The following is a 25072-nucleotide window of genomic DNA, read 5'->3' on the forward strand; positions in this document are numbered from 1 at the left end:
AAAAGAAAGGTTCTCTAAACATACCCGTCACTGATGCATTAAACATGCTGGTACCACCAACTGCCTGACAGCCGAGACTCCTGCAGCAACAAGACTAAAGCAAGCTACTGTACCAACAGCTTCCTGCATCTTAACCAGCTAAAGCTGATGTTTGAACACAGGGTATAAAAGAAACAAAGTAGTCTGAAATACTCTATGAATAACCTAGAAATAAGTTAAAACTTGAAGCTGTATGTTTTCCTGCAGATCAACATAGCTAATTTAGGGTAACACTTACAGAAGACCCAACCAATGTCAAACAATGCCAAATTCTTAGAATTCAGGATGAATGAATAAATAAAGGTACCTCCAAAGCATGTGGCTGAACAAGGAGTAAAACCAATGTATTCCCAGTCGTAAATCACACTGCCATCTTCAGCATGTGAAAATTCTGGCGTGTAGGGGACAGGATCACTGTCACAAGATGCCTGGTGACAGACTCGTTCTGTTGGTGGCTTCTCATCTTCACATTCCTCCTCAGGCAGCTCAACCTCAGTCTGAGTAAACGCGAGAAGAATTCGGCACTTCACATCTCGCACCTGTATGCCATTGCCACACGTGGCACTGCATGGAGACCAGGGCTCAGGAATAAACCTGCACATAATCACAGCACAGTAGAAACACTGTCATTTTATTCCATAGGATTGTGTCTGTGTGGGCACAGCTAAAACACATAAATGTATGTTTATACACAAAGCAGACAACACATTTCAGTTGCCTCCCATCACAGACCATTTCTCAAAATTCACAAAAGAAAAGACGTAAGAAAAGAGGAGAAAGAATCATGAGGAACAGGGAAAGCTGTATAATTTCTTGGGGGAAAAAAAAGACATCACAGAAATATTTTCTCAGACTCCTTCAGTGGAAATAAAGGAGAAACTCCATGAAGACATATCTGTACAATATAAAACAGCTCCCCAGGTACACAGACGTAGGCATATGCCAAAAGCATATTTGCAGTCTGCTTAAATCTGAGAAAGGGCATCACCTTATGTCACTAATAATCAGCAACCAAACAGAAAAGTACTTTTAAAAATCTAGCTATCTCCAATGTACACCATTGCAGATTTCATCTTGTAAGAAGCCTCTCCTCTTTAACAAAGAGGTCTAACTCACTCAGTCTACAATCTATCATTTTTATTAGAAAGCATTTATGCTCCTGATGAACTATAGTAAAAATCTTATTTTACAGATCATGAATTTACTGAATAAAAGGAGGTTTTAGTCTATAATATTCTCTGACTTCAGGGGTCACACTAATATCTGATAGTAATTTTCAAAATGGCACTAGAGCCAAGGGGCTGAATTTCACTAATAAAGTCATCTTGAGTGGCTCTGGGGTACAATTTATAAGAAATCAAATACAGAATTTCATGGGATATTTTTGAAAGGTTGCAGTTGCTCTTTATTATATGTCCAAATGCAATTGATGATCAAAACATAAGTGGGAGATACAGGAGGATATATTTGACCAATGCTAAAAAACATATTTGAAAGGAAAAAAAAAATAGGATTCAAAGATTTTCTCCTTATGTTTGATCAAGAATTATCTCTTTACTGCAGAAAAGCTGCCTTTACAAATACAAGAGCTGTGTAAGACAAAAGTCAGTATTTATACTCTGCATAAACAGTAAGCATAGAAAAAATGTCAACACAGTGTGGTTGATTCTGTGAACAGTTTATCCTCTTGAGCCAGTAACTTCTTGCCAGTATATACAGAGGAAGAATCAAATAGAAGGAAGGAGAACAGATGAGTGAGTAACCTGTAAGGATACTCTAACTCAGTTCTTGGGATAGTTACTCAAGCTATGCTTGGGATAGACCTCAGCACAGACTGTTTCCTGTGGAAAAGACTATCCCCGTTTCAACGAAGGTTACAATGTAATTGGTTATTCTTTAAGGAGATGTTGATGAAATACATTTACAATTCTACTATGGTGATAAATAAATATGCCAAAGCCCATCACTTCAAAATTTCCTTGAACAGAGCCTCAAAATTTTAGCTTGAACTCACTGGTCCTTGACAGACTTCAGTAAAGGGTGCAGTATCCCCAGCTGCTCTAGAAACCAAGGAAAACTGCAAGTGCTCATCACTTCACGAGTCTGATTACCTTTGAAGTGATGGCCAGATTGATTTTTATTGGAAGAGCATTATCAAAATGGTGGATGATTGTGTCCTACAGTGATAAATCTGAGTAAAGGCCATACTGGTGCAACCCAACAGCTCATTGAGTCCAATGGCACAGCTGGCAGGGGTCAATGTCCAGATGGTTTTGATAACAAATTCTAACTGAACATCTGCAGGAAAGCTGCAAAGGAAGGCTTTCTCTTACCCCAGCAGACAAAATTAGCTTAACCCTGAAGCCTCAGATCTCACAGTCATGCAAACTACCTATGGTAGCCATAGCAAAATCACCCTCATCCAACAAAACGCTTAAGCATGTGCCTAACTTTAAGCATATTAGCAGTTCTTTGAAGTCAATAGGACTATAATGTGTTCAGAGTTAAACTTGTGTTTAAGTGCTTTATTGGACCAAGGCCATTGTGCATAGGCTTAACAAAATCATGACTTTCCTCTCCCCCTGTGTAAAAAAAAAGTATAAGTCCATTTGTAGTTATGTACCTAATTGGAAAAATAAAATTGATGGACATTTATAGTTGAAAAGAGTTGGCCGGTGTTCTAACCACACCTAACAGCTTACAGTCTGAAAGCAAATAACTTTTTTTGGTAAAAGTATGACAGCAGCATACCAGAAATCAGTATTAGTTTTGTATACTGTTAGTTGAGTGCATTAAAACATTCCCAAAATAATGTATGATGCATTCTTTTGAAATCCTGTATAAATGAAAGGAAATTTTGAACCACAGCAATCCTTTCATTCAGCAATCAATTGATTTATAAAGAAACTCAGAAAATTCTAAGCATTTTTTTCTTTGACTTATAGCAAGCCTATATTATAATTGAGGTTTTCCTGTTGAATATTAGTGTCTGGTATTTTTCAGTGAAGTGCGATTAAAAAACCCACCCAAAATACTTTTTATTCTACTTTGGCACTTGCTAAACTAGTCACATGACTATTTAGCTATTAAAATCCTAAATTATATAACTTTTCAAAGGATGATCGTATTAAAGTCACACTTCAAATGCCTTCAACAGAAACCAATGGAGACTGCTAATACAAAATTAGAGCAAGGAACTGACTGGACAGGGACAGAGCTCCAGAGTTTGGCATTGCAGCTGAATCTTGAGGCCAGGCAATTTATTTAATTTTTATTCTTTAACATATGCAAAATTAAAGCCTGTGACAAATCATTAAAGTAACTCCATCAACCTCAGAAGTTTGGGGTGTTTTTTTGTTTTGTTTTTTTTTGTTTGTTTGTTTGTTTTTTTATTTGGCATTCACAGCAGGCATGTGGCAATGTATTGGACACAGTATTTCCCTGAAGAAAATTCACTCTGCCTTCAGTGGGCATATGCTCAGAATGACCTCAGGTCAGGATTAAGAAGCATCAAAGCACTTGTATTGTGACACCTTGCAGATCATCAGGAATTTATAATGGAATGGATAGGATGGTGAACATTTCCTGAGATCTTCAACTAAGTTTGTAGATTAGATGAACAGGCACAACTTTTTACCACCAGCATTTTTGTACCGACATTCTTCCCAGCGCAATGTAGAAATCAAATGCTCCTGTCATCATCTGCAGAGGTACAGGAGATGTACACACTGCAGATGCGGTGGGGAGTATGCCCATGCTGCAGTGTTATCAGTCCAACACTAATGGAAGCGTGCACTCACCCGACACACTCTGAAAAAGTCAGGGTAGGATGACCTGGAAAATGAAGCAGTGACCTAAATTGCTGATGATAAACCTGGGACAGAACAGCCCAACTCAATCAAATCAAATCTGAACTGGAAGCTTAACTGAGCGCAGTGTTCTGCAGTTTTCTCAACTCTTGGAAAACATGGTGTCTCTCAATATTTTTTTTCTTAATTTTCCTCATGTCTGCAGCTTTTTCTTTTAGTTAAGACAGGAAATGCCTAAATCCTGAAAAAAAGGCTGCTTTTGTGATATTTCCAGTCCAACACTACTGCGCCAAGAGGCCTGGATAAAAGTTTGCAGAAGCATCTAAAAAGTTGGCTGCTTACTGGGACAGAGCTTCCACGGCGCTGGCACCCTACCCCTATGGGAGGCACCACCCTTGCCTGCTCCACGCAGAGCTGCACTGCCCAGTTTTATCAATCTGAGTGTAATGTGTTGGGGAAAATCACCAGCCCATTTTCAGGGAAGTAGCTGTGAAACATGTAACTCTCTATCACCAAAGGCACAATGGGGACATTTCTGAGAAAATCACTCAAACACAATTAGCAGTAACCTTTATCAGAGACACCACACTTCACATTCAGCAAGTGCAGCTCCACACGCTTAGCAATTACGTTTTAGCTTAAGTTTCTGAAAAAAAATATATCAGCTTTTGAAAGCATTTTAGTTTTGTCCTAAGACATGACAGCTGAGGTGTCTATTTCTTTAACTTAATATTAATAAAAAGGATGCAAAAACCTTGCTGCAGCTTCTCTGCAAATCCCACTGTAACTAAGAAGGCTCAAGGGAAGCGCGTTTAAAATAATGATTGGTATCAACTGTCATCACATTCCACAACTAAAAACTAAAAAGGTCAGACCTACATTTTTCTTGGCCTCACTTTAAGGGTAGTCATTTTTTATTTTGCTAATAATAAAAGAAAAAGAAGCTTTTGAACATTCCCCCTCTATGTAAATTCAGTACACCAGCCATGGTAGACCACAGCGGCAGAAGTATTTATCTTCCACAAGCTACTTTTGGCATATCCATCATTTGTGGGTTCTAAAACGCAGCTGCATTTATTCTCTTATTCATTATCAACAAAAATATCACACGAAAGCATAGAAAGACAGTTGTAATAAAAGGATGGACTGGAAGCTGAGACTTCATGTTGTGGTTTAAGTTTGGATGACAAAATAACAGCTAAAATTAAAACTAATGGCATTTTACCAAGGAAATCACAAGCCTCCTGCTAGGCAGAGGTGGGCTGTGAGTTATCACTGTGCCATGTGTAAATTACAGAAAACAAAGTCAAACAGATTCAAACCAGAGGCAGATCTTGTTACATTTTACTCTGGGAGAGGTGACAACCTATTGTTACTGTTTCTTTTTAAATCCTAAAACCTGACCCCAAAATCCCACTCAGCTGGAAAAGAGCAGTTAGGGCATGACATTTAAAGCATCTATCAAGAAATTGTTCTGTTTGCAAACCACTGCCCACATGACCAGCAGGCAATCTGCAAAAAGGGATGAAGTCTGGGATCGGTTATTTCTCATTTCTCCTTCCCTGTCAGCTTCCTTAGAAGAATAAAGTAAGAGTAGGTGGCAGCCGAAGACAGGTAGAAGGAAACTAAAGGGGAATCTGGCTGTGGCATTACAGCTGGATCCCAGGAGAGCCCAGAGCACCCAGACTGGGAAAAGTACAGCACCTCAGCAAAGAGAACGGTGACACAGACGGGTCATCAGCAAGAAGTGGCTGGAGAAACCTTTCAGACTTAGGTGAAGATGCTTCTGGAAAAGGTGAAGGAAAGATTCTCTGGACAGGATGAGGATCATGAATGAAAGACAAAGAAAATCTAGGTCTCCAGGGTAAGCAAAGAAAAAAAAAATCCAGGAAAGAGCAAAACTGCACAGCTGTGACAGGACATGCACTGAGAAATCAAACACATGGCTGCATTCACACTGTGAGGCTGTAGCGGAACACATCAGTCATGTCTAGGAAGGCATGAAAAATTGCTTTCTTTGTGAGGACAAGGTACAAGGGAATCCATTACAATGTTTCCGGCTCAGCTCTATTATATTCTAAATATACTCTGAACTAGAATGCTGTGTCCCTGCCAGTGCTCCCTGCTTGTTCTGTCAGACTGCTGCAGAAGGATCCTAAAAACTTAGAGTACATTAGCTCACAGTTGCCACATCATGACTTTGCAGTGCTAGAGACTGTTTTCTTTATAGCTTCATGCTGGATCCTCTTTTAGAGTTGGCCTCATATACCTTCATTCTGATATGCCGACATTCAGCGGGCACATTTGATTGCATCACCCTCTTCGACAATCACATTTTATTTTTACATCTTTGCTACTAACTGCCTGAATTCAAGGCCACCAATTTGGAGAGTGAAATAACCACTCACAGTAGGTTGACACTTGACTTGAGAGGCTAGAGCAGTGAAAAGTTTAAATACAGTTACCATAACTAAGCAAACACCTGTTTGGCAAGAGGTTTCTTCTGTGAGTCAGTGCAGGTGTAAAGATTTTATTACTCATGATCACACCTGTTGGTGCACGCATGCCAAAAATTAGAATAGCTAGATGGAGGGAGAAAAATAAGAAGTTATGGGGCACACTGCACTCTCAGAGCAATATATATCCCAAGTAACTTCAGTAAGCTCATCTAAATTATTTTAAACTAACCTTACTACAAATGATTGCAGAATTTGGCAAAGCACAACAAAATACTGCTCAAAATCTCTTGTGAAAACCTTCAAGTTACTACTTTCTAGAAAGTTACGTACTGTATATTGCATATATAATATACATATATGCAAGAAACGTACACAGGGGACATAAGCAATTGTGTGGATGCCCTAACATAAAAGGGACAGGAACAAGTGTAGCTGGATTTAAGCTATGCTTTCATCCCCAGGACTTAAATGTTGTGAGGCTTAGCCCCAACCATCTTTTAAGGGGACTTGCAAAATTCAGATGTTATTTCACACATACACACCTGTAAAATATCACAGCTTATCCCCCTAGATTCAGCTAAGCTCAGAGATCAGCAGGTTTTTCTCACGTTCTTTATGCATTGGTCTCGCCCCCCAAGGAAATCCTGGCAACCCTACAAAGTACCTCTTAATTTTTAATACAACCACTACATTCTTGAGGTAACAGCAATGACTGGGATAAAACTGAAATTATTTAATTTACATCTGCTGAAATGCTTCCACATGCATTAAGTAGGGCTCAATTAAGCTAAATTAAGATCTCTTTGCATTGCTTGAATGATATAGGGACACTATAATAGAGTAACTCTGTGTCATCCAGAACAGGAGCTCCAGACGCAAAGCTATTGAGACCTAAAATTAGGAACAGCTCACAATACAACTCATCTCCCAAGGAAGGCCAACTTTCAAAGCAAACTGCATAGCAACAGTCATTCCAGATGATCCACAAAATACGTTGGAAATGTTTCTTCACTGTGAAAGACAATGTACTTACGTTGGCTCTTCTGAGAGTGTTCTGGTCTCTTCCATTTCATGTGCCTGTTTAAACCATGGCAATTTTGCTTCCACAGGATTTTTTTCTGGTGGACAAAATAAAAACAACATTCAGTAATTCCCCCAAAATCAAAGCAATATGTATATGTTAGCACTATTCACCTTCACACTTAACAATTTACATTGTCTATTGATCTAATGCCTTTGCATAAAGATACACTGGATAATAGAAGAAAATTTACTAGAAAATTTCTCCATTATGTTTGAGCTCCATTCCGACATTGCTTTTTATTGAGAGGGTACCAGTTATCCACCTTCCCTTCCTGTTTAATCTTCTACTTCCTTCCCACATCTTCCCCAAATGCAGGCAATTTCTAGTAGATTGTAGCTTATATCTCAGTGTAATGGATTATTGTGGTAACTTAAGTTTATAGGCAAAAAAAGAAGCCAGAGCATAGTAAACGCACATTACTGTGCAGATAGACTGGCTTCACTAGAAAATTTTCACATAATTTTTTTTTTTTTTTTGCTGAGTTAGACAGCTTTCATAAAATTGGAAATTAATTAAAAAAACAACATTAGCTTCTGTTGTCTGTCAACACTTCCTACACTTCTCTGATACTTTTTCTCAGAGTACCGTAGGTCAATTGAGGATCTGTGCCTTCAACCTTAAGTAAAACCCCAGAAGAAGGTTCTTAAAACTTCAGTGCTAGTTTCCACTTCATGGTTTAAGTCTGAATAGTTTTCTGCTTGAAGAATTCTCTAGAGTCTGAAAACATCCTGAAGAGAAACATAGGGTTGTCTACAGATAGCTTTCACTTTTTCTATGTAAATCTTTATGCTGAGTTGTGAAGGTCTGAAATACAGCCTTTCAAATAAAAACTGAAAGAATGTGAGTTGCACCCACTAAAATTTTCTAGGCTCAGAGGGACCAGAATGAGCAAGCGACAAGATATACTAGTTTCCCTTCTCATCATTGTTTTTTTCTTTTCACCTTCCCACCTACTGTTTTATGCCTTACCCACTCTTTTAGAGAATATTTGTCAATTTACATCATAGTTAGGACCTGTTAAACATGCAGAAATGGAGAAGAGAGAAGGAAATCAGTTTGATTACAACTTAATGAACTGACGAGGCCCACTGAGAATGTTGACACATTTAATAAGATGCAAACAAACAAGATCCCAAGCGATACACATGGAGAATCATTCCCATTTCAAGTATTACGGAACAACTCCTCCTCCCCATCTTGAACTCATTAATTCTGGTTTTCCCAATTTGACCAGGCTGTATAGATTTAGTTAGCATGTTCACCTCATGACAGTCTGGCCACATCATCAGCAAAAAATATCAGCAGGGCACTTCTCCTAGCACCAATAATTAAATTGCTTGTTTCTGCCAAGACTGAAATAAGTCCTAGTAAATTCCAGCTTCTGGCATTTCTGAAAAAGGTTACCAGGGGCTTTTAATTCTCTTAACAAAAATGTAAAACAATAACAGACCCAGACAAAATTCCAGTTACCTTTTGGCTTGTAACATGGTATTGGCACGATGCACTCTTCTTTTATGTGTAGTTTAAGTTGTGGATTACAGCCACCGACATGCTGCCCACGGTGGTCAATACACAGCACCACTCGGTAACGCAAGCCTCGGCCACAGGTCACCGTGCACTGCGGGAAAAAACGCAACAATCCCACACTGTTTCTTTATTATTATATTCACAAATACTGTTAAAAAGCAAGTCAGAAAGTACTGATGATGTGTTCACTAAAGTTTTTTCCACAATTAATCAGGTAGAGACATATGAATTCGTCCCTGCATTCCTAGGTGAATAAAGAAAAGGTTGATGATGGAAAAAATGTCTAAGTTTTGGGAAGGCAAGTGATTTCTCGGGCTTCTCTCAAGCTTATCTGATTGGCAAGTTTGAAACAGAGGTGGCTATGTACTGAGAATAAGCTCTCACAGTGGTCATTTTCAGTTACAGCTGGGTCAGACGTGCTGCGAGAGCAGTTTCTTTGCTATATGTCAGTGATGTCATTTGGATGAACTAAGGAATTATAGAAGTGTTGAGCTATCTGACTGTATCAGATAAATACTGCCAAGATAAGTTGGCTTTATGCTCTTGTTACTATAATGAAAGGTAAGAATGCTGGAAAATCACCCTTGCAGACATGTCAGCCCCTAGACAGACATGCCTTTAGCTATTATATGCAGTGAAATATTACATTTATCAAGAACTGAGAGACAAACGACCTGATTGCAAAGGGGCCTGACCTCTGGCTCTAATTTCTCCTCCGTGTAAAGCAGGAATTCAACAGACATAAATAATTCTATATGCATTTTTCTCCACACAGACACATTAACATTTTGATTATCAAGCCAAATTACTTAGCGCAAACTTTGCCTAGTAAGTACTATGATTTATACTTGCAGGGCTATATTTTTAAAAGCCCTGTGCTCACAAATACACGGTAACATAAGACCAGAGGCTTTCTTCAGAAAACAAGAATAAAGGTCCAAATTACTTTTCAACTTACTTGAGACCATTCCATTGCCACCCATTTAGGACAATCAAACAGATTGCAAGTTTGAATGACTTTGGGCTTAGGGGCATACATGCATTTCCATTCTTCCACTTGCAGTATCTCCCCATGAATGGTCTCTTCTACACACACAAAACTTCTCCTCTGAATTCCACCTCCACAGGAAACTGAACATGCAGTCCAAGGGTTATGCTCCCACCTGGAAAAAGTACACACATATATTAAAATTAAGGCTATTTTAAATTCCACTAACCTTTATTAAAAGTGCAAAATACTGAATCCAACCTTAGTGTCTCTAAAACCCACTGATAGGTTGGTTGCTGTATTCTTACCACACATTAAGTATAAATACATTCAATTACAGAGCTACCTTGCATTATTCCAGGTTTAAATTCATGCACAAAAGGAAAAGAAAAATAGAACTATAAATTTAAGTACACTCGCCAAAATAACTGAAAAATCTTACTCTCATACATGAGCTAAAGACTCCAAATATACTGAGTTGGATTACAGGAATAATTTTACTTGCAAATATTCTAAATCATCTAAATTGATTATTTTTCACAGTTAATTTACATGGTCATGTATACTCATTACCATTGTCTGACACCAAGAAGCATATGTACTTGAGATCATATGAAGTCCAGAGACAGATCTGTCTGTGCTGAGGGCGTTAATACCCACAGTTGCTCATCACTGCCCATATCATGCAGACTACCCTTTAAAAATCTGTTCATGAAAGTATTTTTATGGCAACTCTAACACTTGCTTTGGGTAAAACCAACTATTTAATTTCAAACTGTCTTCATCCATAAGAACCGTGAACAAATTAAATTGTGACAGGTACCACTTGGCTGGTCATCACTGCAGTTCTGCAAGAGTTTTCCACTCTCATTAAAATGTTGTTGAATGAGTTTGTATTCACACTTTCCAACTTGCTTCAAGCAAAAGGCAGCTGCTCATCCATTCCAGCTGCTTCGGCTAACCTAGCTGATTCTCCTGAAGCAGGGCAATGCACGGATTAAGGAAAACTCACACAGCCCTGTCAACCAGCAGAGCTTTGGGCCAGTAGCCTGCAACAGAGGGATGATAAAAAACCTGCTGGGAGGGAATGTCTTCAAAATGGACATCTATCCGTGATCTTGAACCCAACTACAATAAAGATTGACATTGCTGCACCATCTGAAGTGAGAATCACATGGAGGTTTTTAGGGTACAAACTCTGTTTCATTTATCTCTTTGTCTGAGCATGAATGTACATTTAAGTAATCATTTGTCAGCAAAACCTAACCTCAATAATGTCTTGCTCCCTGTCATGTTTAGAGATAACAAGCTTCTTCCATAGCATTTGTGTATAGGTTCCATTGACCTCCACACAATTTTTCCTCACCCTTCACCTCTTCTCTCTGGCTTTCTTTCCACCACCCATCAAAGCTAAGCCCTGGGAAATTACCAAGTCCTGCAGGACATCTTATGGTTCATCAATGTCCTGTCACTTTAAAATTTATTCCTATGACAACTCCAGAGGCTCAGAAAGGATCATGAAAAAATTATATCCATCATGAACAATGGTCTCAGCAAGTACTACAAAATCCCATCAAAATCAATTCACCAAGAGTAATTTAGCTATCATAAAGGAAGTCATAATCTCAGAGCAGATAAAGCAAAGGCCTATAAATCAAAGGTAAATTTAAGTAATCACTACCCATTTTCTGTGATGCAGCAGGTAAATCAAGGACACTTCCTATTTTAAGCAATTCATTGAACTGCGTACAAAAACATATTAATCATGCTTAAACTCAACAGAAGCATGAGTATGAAACATACAGCAAGCCATGGAACATTAACCATAGAGTATATACTCAAAAGCATTTAGAACAAAGCTGTATGCCCAGATAGTGATATCATATCACAAATACAAAATACCTTTGAAGAGCAGCAGTTACACTTGTCTTTGACTTAAACTAATAGTCAGCGATAACTCATTTTATTAAAAAATGTCAGGAAGTAAAGAGCAATTAACTCTTCAATGAATTAGCAGCTCATGGATTTATATACGTAAGGCTCACTGTGCTATATGTAATACTAGCCTCACAAGTGTTTATAGCATAAAGTTTTATAGTTGTTTTTCTTTATCTCATCAGTTTCGAACACACTCCAGATCCCATCTCCCATAAGCATATTCAAGATGGAGTGAGGTCCATGGCTACTGGGGAAAAGGGGGGGTCTTGGGCAAGCAGTCAAGGAGATACTTTCCAGAACCCACAGCTGTCAAGGGATCCTCAACAGTCCAACAAGTCTGAAATAAATGGAGGCATTCCAAAAGCTTTAAAAGAAAATTTTTATCCTGGGAAATTTTTCTATTTATTTCAAAAGAATTCTCCATCTGTAAAAATATTTCAGTGGGGCATTTACAACTCTAGCCACAGGAGAACCCTTTCAAGATCTTGCGGTGTGCACCATGACTTTCCCACAACTTCCTCATGTGAATGGGAAAGTAGTGGGTAAATGCCACAGGACTGCAAAGCAGCCCTCCACATGGCCCTCGTGTTATGTAGGAGGTGGGATGTACAACTGCTGGTCAAGGTGAAGGAGTCTGTACAGCTTTGCTCAAGTATATCTACAGCATCTTGGGTTTTCGGTGTCCTTTGCAAGAACAGTCTTGGGTTAGCATGTAAGAAACAGGTAAGAAAAGGAAAAGCAAAAAGAAAAGGTGAAGAGGCCCCAGTAGAACTGGTGCGTACTAATACATCACAGTTACTTGACAGGCAACAGCACAGAGAAAATACATCCTGCTACACTGAAGCAAGATTTGCATCCGTACTGGACCAGATGCACCTCATGATGCAGGTATACAAACTGGCTCTATCAGCTGCTATTTTCTTCCAGAAATTCCAGTAAGAAAAGGTGCTTTTACATCTTTTCTTTATGCACCCTCCCAGTGAAACACAGCCTGTTTCTTCTCTCTCTTTCCTGCTGGCACCAACTTTGAGCCCTGTTTGGCCATCTGCTCTCTTACAGTTCTTACTCCTGAGCATCACCCAGGAAGATCATGATACCTTCTGACAGGACACACTGGGGTGTCAAAATGAGGTGGGTCTCTGTCCGTAGTTCTTGGTCTTCGAAATAAGAGAACCTGCCCACAGCTTTATCACAGACATAATCTATCTCAACACAGTGTCATGTAAACGTGCTGAGCACAGTAAAGCACAGAACAGAGGATTAAATTACTCTTCCAATTGGTCTTCAAGCCCTGAGCAGTTCAGAAGATGAAACACTCATGTAAATAATTTGTGCTGAGTTCCAGAGGAGATCTGAAGTACAAAGGAATTGGCAGAAGAAATGGAAGGAGAGAGACACAGAATATGATTATGGAATTTTACAGGATAAAGCTGTCGAGGGGAAAAAAAAAATAAAATCTCACTCTATGTACGAAAGCCAAAGTACATCACAGGACAGCAGATCCACAACAAGCGTAATTGCTGCAGAAATAAACTATGACATTTATATCAGCTGTAATCAGTAGCTCCACTGAGCCGTGCAAGTCTATGATTTCATTCTTATTACTTCATATCTTTACTTCTTTAGAAAAATACACATTATTCATTTCATGACATAATAAAGCAGAGGTTAAACTCAGATAAATATGCATCTAACTCCATCAACTATAATTCTTTACATTAACAGTAAATCTGGCTCAATGCTTTTTAGTCCTAACATTCTTTACAAAACATATAAACCTTCCAGAGAAGTTTTAATTCTTGTGATAGATTCAGGATAAAAAAAAAAAAGTAGAAAAAAAAAGGGCAACAAACTGTGCTCAGACAAGTCAGTATCTTTAAAGTGACATATTAGACTCTATGTCAATAAATAGTGTAGGTCTAAAGAAGAGGAGAAGAATGAGATGTCTCAAGGGAAAAAGTATTTCTAATCCTGTAATATAGGGAGACCTGTTCCCTAAAAGAATATATTCATTGTAAACATCTTCAAAATAAAAACCTTTCAAGACAAGAATTCATGCATGTGTTTTGAAGAAGATACTCTGCACTACAACAGGAGAAGGCTTAGGTGGACAACTCTTTATTCTAAAGTCTTCCATACTGGTATTTTCAAGAGCAGCATATTAACCTCTTACTGTTAAGCTAATCATCCAGAGTACACTGAAATCACAAGCTTCCAAAATGTGTAATGGATTGTTAAAAGCTTGCTGTCCTGTATAGCAAAAAAAAAATCAGAAGTAGTTCCATTATCTTAGTACTCGAACAGTATATTTGCAGTAAAAATTGTGCTAACACTGACACATATGCTATCCTGATTATACATACCGAGGAAGTGGCTGGAAGTGGTCATAGGGCATGATTTCTTTAAATCCATCACTGTCAACAAAATAAATATTGCATCATTACTTCTCATACCCAAGACTGTACATCACGTACATATTTTTTGTGATCATGCTTAAAGCAAGCAACTCCCAATGTGAAATGGGGGAATCTTACATTCATTACATGTTACCCTTGTGACAAACAATGACTTGTGTAATCTTACCTCTTCTGCAGGGATAAAGATCTATTCACTATACAGTTTCTCCACTTCATACCATCAGAAAAAATACTAAATGAGCAACCCTTTGTCAAAGAAATTTATTATCAGTGATCCTTTAGGTCTGTGCTGCATTACTAACAATAAAACAGTTACATACATATATCTGTAACAAAGACCACTGAGGAACATGAGTGGCAGTGAAAGAAATGCATCACAGGATTAATCCTACATAGGTCCTGAATGGTGCTTGGGACCCTTCTGCAGCTCTTCATGTGAACTGCGCATCATAGAGCAGGCATAAAGCCTTACTTCCAATACTAAGAAATATGGTGTTATATCCAGTAGTACTGCCCCTTTTCTGTCTGTATCAGCTAAATTTGCAAGGAAAAAGCTAATTACATCCTTTCTTTCCCTAATTTTCCCATTCCAGCTTTGCAACATTTGGCACCCATTTCCATTAAGCATTACTGAAGTCTTACCGCTCCATACAGTGGATCAACTCTCCAGGAAAAAAAAAAAAAAAAAAGGAAAGTCTGCAGATCTATAACTGTTAGAGGTCACTATCAACGATTACGTTCAACAGGAATGAAAGGAAATGGACAGTTTAGCTATAGGAAATGAAATCCATTGAGAGTGTTTCCTTTTCTTCTTGCCTATAACTCTAGCTCGGCCAGCTGGCACATTAATGTTAGGTTCTGGGACTTGATACTGTGATGTTATTTTAAGATTCTTTAGCACAGCCAGGAAACCTCACCAGACAATCCAAAAGTTAGTTTGAAATACTGTACTGCAATTTAATACAATTTATGTATACTATAGCCTTTATAATTTGGCAATAGCATTCTGTGGTATTCGTACCACAAGTATATTTACTTTGAACTTTTTTTTTTTATTTCTTAGTGTAAAAAACCAAACAATCCCCCTACACTTTAATAATTAAGTGTCAACTCCATCATACAAATGAAGAATGAAACTTTTACTGTAGGCAGACAAATAAACCAAGTTAAACCATGTGCAAAACTTGTACACTGACTGAGAACTGGAGCTACTAGCTGTCTAATGCTAAATCCTGAATGGCAGCATCAATAAATCCAAAAGCAGGCAAACACATTTGGTCCTCCTCACACAAACTCCCAAATTTCTTGTACTAGTGCTATACCACACAGCAAAATACATAAAGCACAGAATTAGCCCTTGAACAGACTAATTGATCTTTACAGTATCTCTGTGTAAAGCAAAGTCTCCTATTCTACAGCACTGAAGAAGTGCCACAAATCTATTGGCAGTGGTGACAGGCATCAGCCTTTAACGCGTGCAATAATCAACCAAGATTAAGTATCCCCAAAGATGAAAAGAACTGAAATTAAGTAAATACAACTGTTTGTTCCTTAGTAACTAACTATACCACACGCTTAAATTTATTAGTTACACAAACCTAGAAGGACAGGGATCCATGTTGCATTCTTTTAGCTTGGGCTTCGGTTTCTTATTTTCTGGGTAGTAATGACAATAGTGGTCAGGAACAACACGCTTCAGACGAATATCCACGCACTCAGCAGAATTAAGCTGATAACCTAATGCAGAAGTAAAGTTACATTTTGGTAATGGAGATTAATTAAAGTAGCTTTATTTCCCTCTGCAAATAACATGCTGCCCATTGAATTAATTTCCTGTGTTACTCCTATTTGGCTTGCTCTTAAACAAGGAAACACTGCACAGGAACATGCAGGACCAGATCTTCATTTAAGGCAATTCAGCATAACAGTCATGTTAATCTATCTTAACACTAGATGAGACTCTGGTACATTATTCTAATAATATTCTAAGAGTAAAAGCATACATATTTTTATGTGATGCAGAAACACACGTAGTGGAGCAGCTCATGTGTCACAGAGGTAACCCTACAAAGTCATGTGGTTCTACTACATGTTCCACAATTTATAACTGCCCTTCCCCAAGGAGTAGTTACCATGCATGTTAGAGAGCTATATTACACAGTCATGCATGCTAACAAAAATAAATACTTAAAACAGAAAGCCAGAGGAATTGAAGATGAGATCCAAAAACATTGTTAAGTTAAACTTTAGAAAACCAACAAATAGTTTCAAGAGCATTCCTAGTTGAAGAGCCAACAAAAGAAAACTTGAAGTAACTACTTGGTGGAAAAAAAAAAAAAAAAGAAAAAAATCTGCGTGGAGACTGGTTACAAGAAGGGATCTGAGTTTTATAAACCACTAGGTTGCTTTTTTGGATAAGAAAAAAAAAAAAAAGACTTATTCAAAAGAGCTGACTTGGCCTTAAACTGAGGATAGGAAAAGGATGTTCTGGTATGTGCAAAGAAAAAAAAACTGTTTGAAACCACAAGAATTAAAATTCAAATAAAGTCAATAAACTAACAGCACAAGTCCCGTTGTCTACTGACAATGCTAAGTATCATATATCAATGGCTTCATTTGTGTGTCTCTTGGCTGATTCAAAATGTCATCATGCATGAGAGTGATAACCATAAAGAAGAACTAAGCAGTTCCAGTGTTCAAAGCATGTATGTTCCAGTTCTTGTAAGTACTGAAAGGGCTCAGAAGACACACCACTTGCAAACAACATAAACACAATTTTTAAACATTCTTGCTCATTAAAGCTTGACAGTGCTTTCTGAGATTCCCATCACGCTCCCCCCTTCCCACACAAAGAGATTACAGAATTATATGTAGAAGAAGCATCCAAGTGAGGAATGGTGGTCCATTGATTCCAAGCCTCTGTTGTGAGGAACTCTTTCTTTTACTGCCAGTAAAAGATGCCGAACAGACAACCTGGATACTAAATTCGCTTTAAGATAACAGGTTAAAGCCAGGCAGCTGCAATAACATTTCCCTGCAGGCCATTCTTAACGCTACTGATTTCACAGGTAAGCAGTAGCTTGGTTTCTGCGCTTCTTCAGTTACTGGCCACTCTCAGGACTGCTATCGAGAGTGTAAAGCTCTGTTGATAAAGGTACCAGTTTCATATTATAGACATGCAGCTACAAAGCAGGGCATTGAAAACACCAGTTAATTTCAGAGAGATTGACATGTAGCTATAACTTGCAAATCATAACACCAGTCTGAATAAGGCTGGATTTGAGCCAATACCTTCAAAGATAAATGTGTTTCTTGAGTTATCCAGTGTTTACACGCACTCCTCAAAAACAACTGTGACACTTTGCATTTTTTCCCCTTGTCAGATAGGTTAGGGAAAAATTCATAAATACAGTGTGATGGAATCATCAGAGGATATGTATTACCACATACAGAATCACACTTCATGAGGCCAAGTGTCTTATAAGATACAGCAGTTTCCTGTGGGACTGCGTATTATACACGTATATTGTCTGCATTTCAGATTAAAGGGAGGTACAAGTGCCAAAATGGATGGTCCTTCAAAAGATCCCCAGACTCTGCTTGCACTTTAAGCATCTTTAACTCTTCTTGCTCATGTCCCGAGTAACTATTTAAACCGTATTAGTGCTCTCCAAGAAAATCACTGTACCAGTATCACTAGGATCCCTGTCTGTTTTTCAGGTGACCTGGGTAATGCTGGCTGAAGTGAAACAGCTATCTACCATGTCAAACACTTCTCCCACCACGAGGCCACACTTTTGGCGAACGAGACATGACAAGCAGTGATCTGGGCTGGATGAGCAGCAGCAGAGCTGAACTGCACTTCATCTAACCACTGTATAAGTCGTAGTGTTTAAATCAGTAGTAGCCACTACCACACACTACCTGCTGGCTCTAACTACCATCAAGACTAAGTGCCTAGGATCAGACAACCATAGGTATTGGGAAAAGCTGTTCCTTCTATTCCATTTACTTATTCTGCTTTCATTTAACTAATTTCTAAACAAAGTGTTCTAAAACTCTCCTTGTCTACTACTGTGGCCAGAAATACCTTCTTCCTTCATCTTCCGATTATCCTTATTTTAAAATCTCATTGTATTTCTTTGTTTATTTTCCCAAAATATAATTTATTAATTGATATTTTCCATTTTGAATCTCATATCTTTATTTCTTTATCAAAGTTTTTACTTAAACGATCATTCCTTATGAAAGAACATGACTTACAGTAACATAAGATACCAAAAAACCCCTATGCTCATACTAACCTAACTTACTTGCTACCCTGTTACTTATTTTTCTGAAGAACCACGAGTGTGCAAAGAAACACAAACATTTAATAAATAAAAATGCAGAATGAAAGCTCTAAATCAGTCACTTTTAATCTTTAGCTGTAAACACTCCTGAAGAATTGTCATTACTTACCTCCTCCACACGTCACTGTGCAGGGGAAGAAGTCTGTTTGTCTCCATTGATGACTGATGGGTTGATAGAAAAAGAACTGAACCACACTCTCTTTTGATCCAGAGTACCTGGTCTGAAGAAATTTCCATTACAACACATGTGTATACTGCACTCCACTGTCCATGTCATTTCAAAACATCATTCATATATAACAGCAGCAGCAAAGAGTAATATGATAACAGGCATAAAAGCTCTAGAAAGTCTAGAGAAACAATTAAACTTAATTTCCAATAGTCAAACACTTGCATGTGGCTTTGTTTTTCAAATTATTCAAGGTGCTAATGTGACTTTGATTACTCATCCTTGAGTGGCAAAGTTCCTAACTGTATTCTTCGGCCTTATCTCTTTGTTAGGAAAATTTTTTAAATTTGCTGGAAAGGGAAGTCTATAATTGATCTAAGCACACTAGTTTATATTCAGGCAAGTCTAATCACACATGTGATATCAGAGACGCAAACTAAAAACTACTGGAAGTCTGTTTCTATAACATGACAGATAAAGCCAAGTGGTGTGATAATACCAAAACACCTGTCATTTCCAATGCAAAACTGTATTATTTTCTTCCTTTGGCTTCAAATACTGATATGTTTCTACATATAAATATCTGTATGTATGATGCAAGCCATTAGTATGCCGTCTGGGTAGAAGAGAATCTTAAAAGGATTAGAAATGGTCAGTAGCTGGATCAGCAGTGCCTGAGGGAGGCTGTAGGGCGCTGCTGGAAGCAATGCTCCAGTTCAGTAGGTGGCAGCCTTCAATTGGATTAACGTCAATCTGCTGCACAGCACCACACTGCTATTCTTTCAGTGATATTCAAAACAAAAGTCCTGGCCATTTTTATCATTAGAGATCCTGTGGTACTTTCCACCACAGCAAAGACGTTAACCTCATCACATTTTAATTTGCTTAGATATACCTAGTATAAATTATTTCTGGACTTTAATTAGGATTCCTTATTTGCTAGCTAAAAGGTTTTGTTGCATTGTTACAACCTGATAGACAGTCACCTACTCTGTTGCACATACTTGCAATATCTTCATAGATTTGTACATGCACACATCCCACCTTGATAATGAAATCTGCTCCAAGAGGTCCCTGGATCTTTATGACTTCCCTGTCTGCACTCTTCTGAAATTCAACAGTTGTATTTTCTATGACAAATGTTCCAGGACCATTGAAACTGTGCTCTCCTTTGTCTCCTTGAAGTGTCTTTGACTCTATAACTAAAGAAGAAATGTGTAATTAGCAAACTTAAACAGGATATGGGTTTTTTTTTCAAGGAAGTCAGAAAGTAACATTTACAACTTTACTTCGCAAGTAACAGCAGTATATGTGCATTAAAACACCACACACAATATTTGTGAGAATATCAGACCGATATATAATTGCACGACATGTCAGCACAGGACTATCTGCCTGAACACACTATTCTCTCATATGAGAAGCACTTCTGAGACAGTTTTTCCTACACCAAGGGCTCTATATAGTTATAAAGCTATAGATTCAGCAGGACAAGATGAAAGAAACTCACAAAACAGACAGAATCAATATACAGAAAAATAACTCATACTTCCGTGCAACTCAAAAGCCTAGCAATTTCAGCAACCAGTCTCCAGCAAAGCCTGAATTTTGTCAAACTCACCAAACGCTCACCTCAATAGCTGTATCACACTACCCATTCCAGAGGTCATTAACTCAACTTTTAATATTTCCCATGTGAGCAAAAAGCAAGGTCGGGAGGTGAGTAGCTGCAGCACTGCCGGAGGGATGTCCCTTTCTCAGAACAGGTGGTGATGAAAATCCTTTTTGAGCTGTTCTGCATTTCTTGGAAATCGATTAAACTAACAGCCCACAACCTCCAGAAGACAGATGAAGCATTTTAGCATTGAGTCACTTCCAGAAAACAGATTGAACTTAAGTGGACAAAGCTAAAGGAAGATATTCACGATGAAGGTAGGATTTTGGGCTCTGCATAATACAGCATATGTGCACAGGAAGACGCATGATGTGAAGTACACTGGTCTGGTTACAATCTGTCAAGGCACTGCATAAGAAAGGCATGAATCTCAGATGAGCTCAAGGCTAGCTAAAAGGAACCTTTTGACAAGCTATAAATACCCTCTTTCTCCAACTACCTTGCCTTTTTTGGTACTTTAAACAGAGTTACCCAGTTCAGGCTAGATAATTTAGTTTAAGAACATCTGGTTTTACCTGCACTGAAAACATACTCTGACTGCTGCAGTCCATCATTACTGTTTTCTTCCTTATGATCTTTTAAAATACAAATGCACTCTGGAGCATCCCCAACAAAGAGAGTGAAGAAATTCTAGAAGAAATTAACTTCCTTGGAAAGGTACCAATGTTATCTCAAATTTCTAAGCATTCGGTTCCACTATGCTCATAGGTATAACAAAGATCACATACATGGCTGGAAGGAAGTTTAAGGAAGGATATGTTTCTAGGAAATGACTTTATGTTGATCACAGGGTAGGAATCTAGCAGTGAATCAAATGTACTTCGTCAAAGAGAAAAAACAATTCTCAGAGAATCAAAGTGTCCCCTTGTCCAACACATTTCCATTAGAAACAAAGTTATAAACAAATCACAGAAAAAAGTAACAAGTATGTAGATGATTACCACAAATTTTTGTTTGTCGCTTTTATGGAAGTTTTCTTTCCTGATCGCATTACAAAACAACCTTGTAAATATCCGGAACTCCGCATTCTTGGGCTAAGCTTCTGCTAGTCTTGACCCCAAACTTACACTGCTTAACAGTAAGTATTAATGCATGGTGCCTGTTATCCTGTCATTTTGTTGAATAAGAGTCAAATCAGCAAATCTCAAATACTTCGAAGTCCACACAAAGTCAGTAGGATCCTCAGGAGTACAAGACTCCTTTGAAACTTGCATTTAAGATTGCAAAGCAAGATACCTGGCTTTTGCAAAAATATTTTAAAGATTTTAATTTGGTGACCTGAGCTGCATTACTTTACAGTTTTTATGCTAAGTATCTTAGTAAAAAAATAATTTTTAAGTTTCTCTAAGCACAAACCAAGACTATTGTTTAGCAACCAACAGCATAACTCACTGAGAGCTGACATACATTTATGTTAGACCTACACTAGATTTGAATCCAAAGCACGTGTTTATTTGCAAGGTCCAGCTATAGAGTGATGGTCTGTATCTCTGGAGGTCACATCAGTGAAGCTCAGAACAGCTGCTCAGATTTTCCCAGAAGTGTGTCACACAGGGAGATGGAGAGCTATTCCACAGCACAACGGATAACCTCTGCTGTAATATGTTTCTGTTCAGTAGTATCTAATGCTTGTCATCACAGGCTTCTAAAACAGAGGGAAACCAAGCATCTAGTGTATGTAACACACGCAACATAATAATTTTATTAGGAAGCAGCTCCTTCCAAAAAAAAAAAAAAAAAAAAAGTTTGTTTTTTTTTTTTCAGAGCAGTAACTGGCAAGAAAGGTTTCACCAACTGGCTTATAGGCAAGGTTTAGAAAAGGATTCACCAACATTCATTCATTCATTCTACAGGGTCCTGTAATCCTGGAGAGGTGGGAAGTACGACTTCAGGAGTAAGCTCCCCCATCCTAAGCGAGGGAAACATTTCCTTGAGGAGTCTTTAGGACTCCAGATGTGCAGAGTGGTAAAGACAGGGAATTCTCTAGAGCGCTCACCTGTTTCTGTGCCTAACACGATAACCACTGGTGCCAAAGACCTATAACTGTCTATCTTTGTGTTCCTTCCCTTGCTGTGGTAAAAAGAATGTTTTCCCCATGGAAATGCCTTGAAGATCCACTGCAAAAGACTCTCATACTCTTAGCAATGGGCAAGAGCAGGACAGCGTGGCACAGGGAACCCACTGCAGGCACCTCACCGTGTAGAGATGCATGGAAGAATTCCCAGGCAAATAGCTCCTGTTCCCAGTACAAGAAGGAGCAAATCATGTTGCTATCCAAAAGCTCTTTCTTTTCCATGTGATTCATTTGTAGATAGCAAAATACAGGGGCCCAAAATAAAATATGCGTTCTTTTCAAAATGCAAGCAACATTGTCTTCCTCTTAGCATGTCAAAAGACAAAGCAGTGCATAGATGTATAGCTAAATAGTGCCAAGTAATGCAAATCACTGCAAGCGGAGAAGAAATTGTCAAAAAGGGAAAAAAAAAAAAAAAAGGAGTTTCAGTTCCTTTTAGTGAAGTTTAACCTCCCTAAGTTCATGAACTCGGTTATCTAGCATTAGCCACTTGTAAAAATATTAGCGTCTGTTTTTCCTGTTTCTTCTGCTGGAAGATTAATTTCAGGGAACTTTCAGTCTTTCTTTTTATTCTAATGCTCTTAAAACAACTGCTAGAAAAGCCATCTCCAATCAAAACCAAAACCAACACAGTGAAACATTTTATTCATAACCATTTTTCGTACTAATTATTTGGTTATTTTCCACCAAACCATTCACAAAACCCAAGCAGATAGGTACAAGAGGGAGTTATTTGTAAAAAAATCCAGAGTAACACCTTTGCTCTCTGATGAATCTGTTGCTTGTCTTTAAGTGCCCGTACACACAAACAAAATGCTTATTCTTACTAGCTACAAAGACATGCAGTCTTTCTTAAAACACTAAGCTGCTGATCATAAAACAATGTTCAGAGCACTTATTTGTCTCTAATCTGTTATGTGCTACATCTCCAACCAGATTTCCATTTTTGATTAATCCAGCAGCTGTGTTTCCCTGGAACAAGAGCAGATCATAAAGCTGAGGATGAAGCACAAATGAACACAAAGGGAAAAGCGCCAGACACTTTGTCGTGCTCTTCAAGCGTTCACTACTGCTGCTGACTTTACTTGAAGAGCAAATATATACATATACTTGCAACGCGAGGCACGATAAAATTCTACAGCAGGTAGTCCCTGCTCCACTTGTTAAATTCAACTCCTTACAAGCCAGGAAGAGCACCTCTGACAAACAGAACTTGTAATCACAGGTGATTTTTTTTTTTTTTTAATTCTGCCTTTAATTATACCAGCACACTCACACAGAAGTCAATGAAGTTGCAGACCAAAGATCACTCGATACTTTCTGTTAAGTGACAAACAGTCACAAACATACAGACAGTCAGAAAGGCAAACAAACAAAACTGTCCCAAAGCACATACCCTAGAACATCGGTTCTTGAAGATCTGGTTATAAAGCCAGAAGTGATTTCCACCTCCCTCCCCACAACAGCTCTCACTAGTTTTTCACCTCTGTCATTTAAAATATTTTAGGTAACAAAAGTCTAAATCCTCACAGATTTGCAAACAGATGTGCTGTGGGAAGTGGTTAAAGGAACATTTCACAATCCTCGTCCAGCTAGAGAACTAGCTAACAAAGGTAATGCCAAGCCACAGCTTCTTTACGGAACCACCCTGGGTAGGAAGCCAGGAGCACTCTGTACTTAGTTACCGAGTTGCTGCTGCATTCCTCAGGAGCTTTCCAGAAAGCCCCCAGGAGCCACGGAATCCAGTACTTTTTCCTCACACGAAGCTGAAACAACAACTTCCTTCTGCAGAACTACTTAAGAAGGACCAAGAATCCCGACCTGAACTGGTCAGGATCACTCCCTTGTAACAGTTTTACATTAATATTATTTATTTCAAGATAAGTTCAGCTTTGTACATTGTTGATATCAGTGTTATAACTAGAAGTTATTATCACTCTGGAGTTGCTCTGAAGTGGAAGCCTTATTCAATTTTTTCTTTGAAAGAAAATGACAATATATTAATTTCAAAGCAAATAAATAGATGAGTAAGTTTCAAATAAAATGCATTTCTATTTATATTTCTCAGAGCAGTAGAAGTCCTTTTTATTTCTATGATTCAGACTAAGTCTTCCACTTTTATGAATAAAAAATTGCTCAAAATGTTAAATGAATGGTTTATTTCATTGTGTGGTATGGCAGTCCCACTTATCACTGAAACAATTAGTTCTTTATGTAAAGTAGGCCTATGTGTAAAGAAATTACCATAGATAAACCTTATAGAAAACACCAGGAAACAAATGTCTAACAGAATAGCAAGCTGTTTCTCATAGATGGTATGTAATGACGAAAAGTATTCCAAGGATACAGGACTTGAGTAGTTTATTTTATCTACTTTGTTTACCACACCTCATTTTTACCTAGATTACTTTTGCTTGAACATTGCTTACCGATCAAGTGTGACTTCAACTGGATGTTCTGGTTTTATTTAGTGAGGTGGGACCTAAGGTGGCAGCTTCTGTAAGAAGCTGCTAGAAGTTGTTCCCCTTTGTCCAGTGGACT

At 38.2% G+C, this 25072-nt stretch overlaps 1 protein-coding gene across 2 annotated transcripts in view; it reads right to left on the minus strand.

Annotated features, from left to right (window-relative positions):
- The window catches only part of ADAMTSL3 (ADAMTS like 3), a 188220-nt gene that overhangs the window by 43540 nt on the left and 119608 nt on the right, over window positions 1–25072 (minus strand). Inside the window, exons 9-16 of one of the 2 annotated variants that reach the window (XM_086757497.1) lie at window positions 19827–19984; window positions 18723–18834; window positions 15860–15998; window positions 14208–14258; window positions 9877–10081; window positions 8862–9009; window positions 7341–7425; window positions 347–633 (exon numbers count right to left, since the gene is read on the minus strand). In XM_086757497.1, the coding sequence (XP_086613623.1) occupies window positions 347–633; window positions 7341–7425; window positions 8862–9009; window positions 9877–10081; window positions 14208–14258; window positions 15860–15998; window positions 18723–18834; window positions 19827–19984 (1185 nt within the window). Of the gene's footprint in view, window positions 1–346; window positions 634–7336; window positions 7426–8861; window positions 9010–9876; window positions 10082–14207; window positions 14259–15859; window positions 15999–18722; window positions 18835–19826; window positions 19985–25072 lie in introns of those variants that run through there. The other variant, XM_086757498.1, reaches the window with a different exon arrangement.

The sequence above is a fragment of the Chlamydotis macqueenii genome, chromosome 12 (genome assembly GCF_036417535.1).
Source record: "Chlamydotis macqueenii isolate bChlMac1 chromosome 12, bChlMac1.mat, whole genome shotgun sequence".
Classification (NCBI taxonomy): domain Eukaryota; kingdom Metazoa; phylum Chordata; class Aves; order Otidiformes; family Otididae; genus Chlamydotis; species Chlamydotis macqueenii.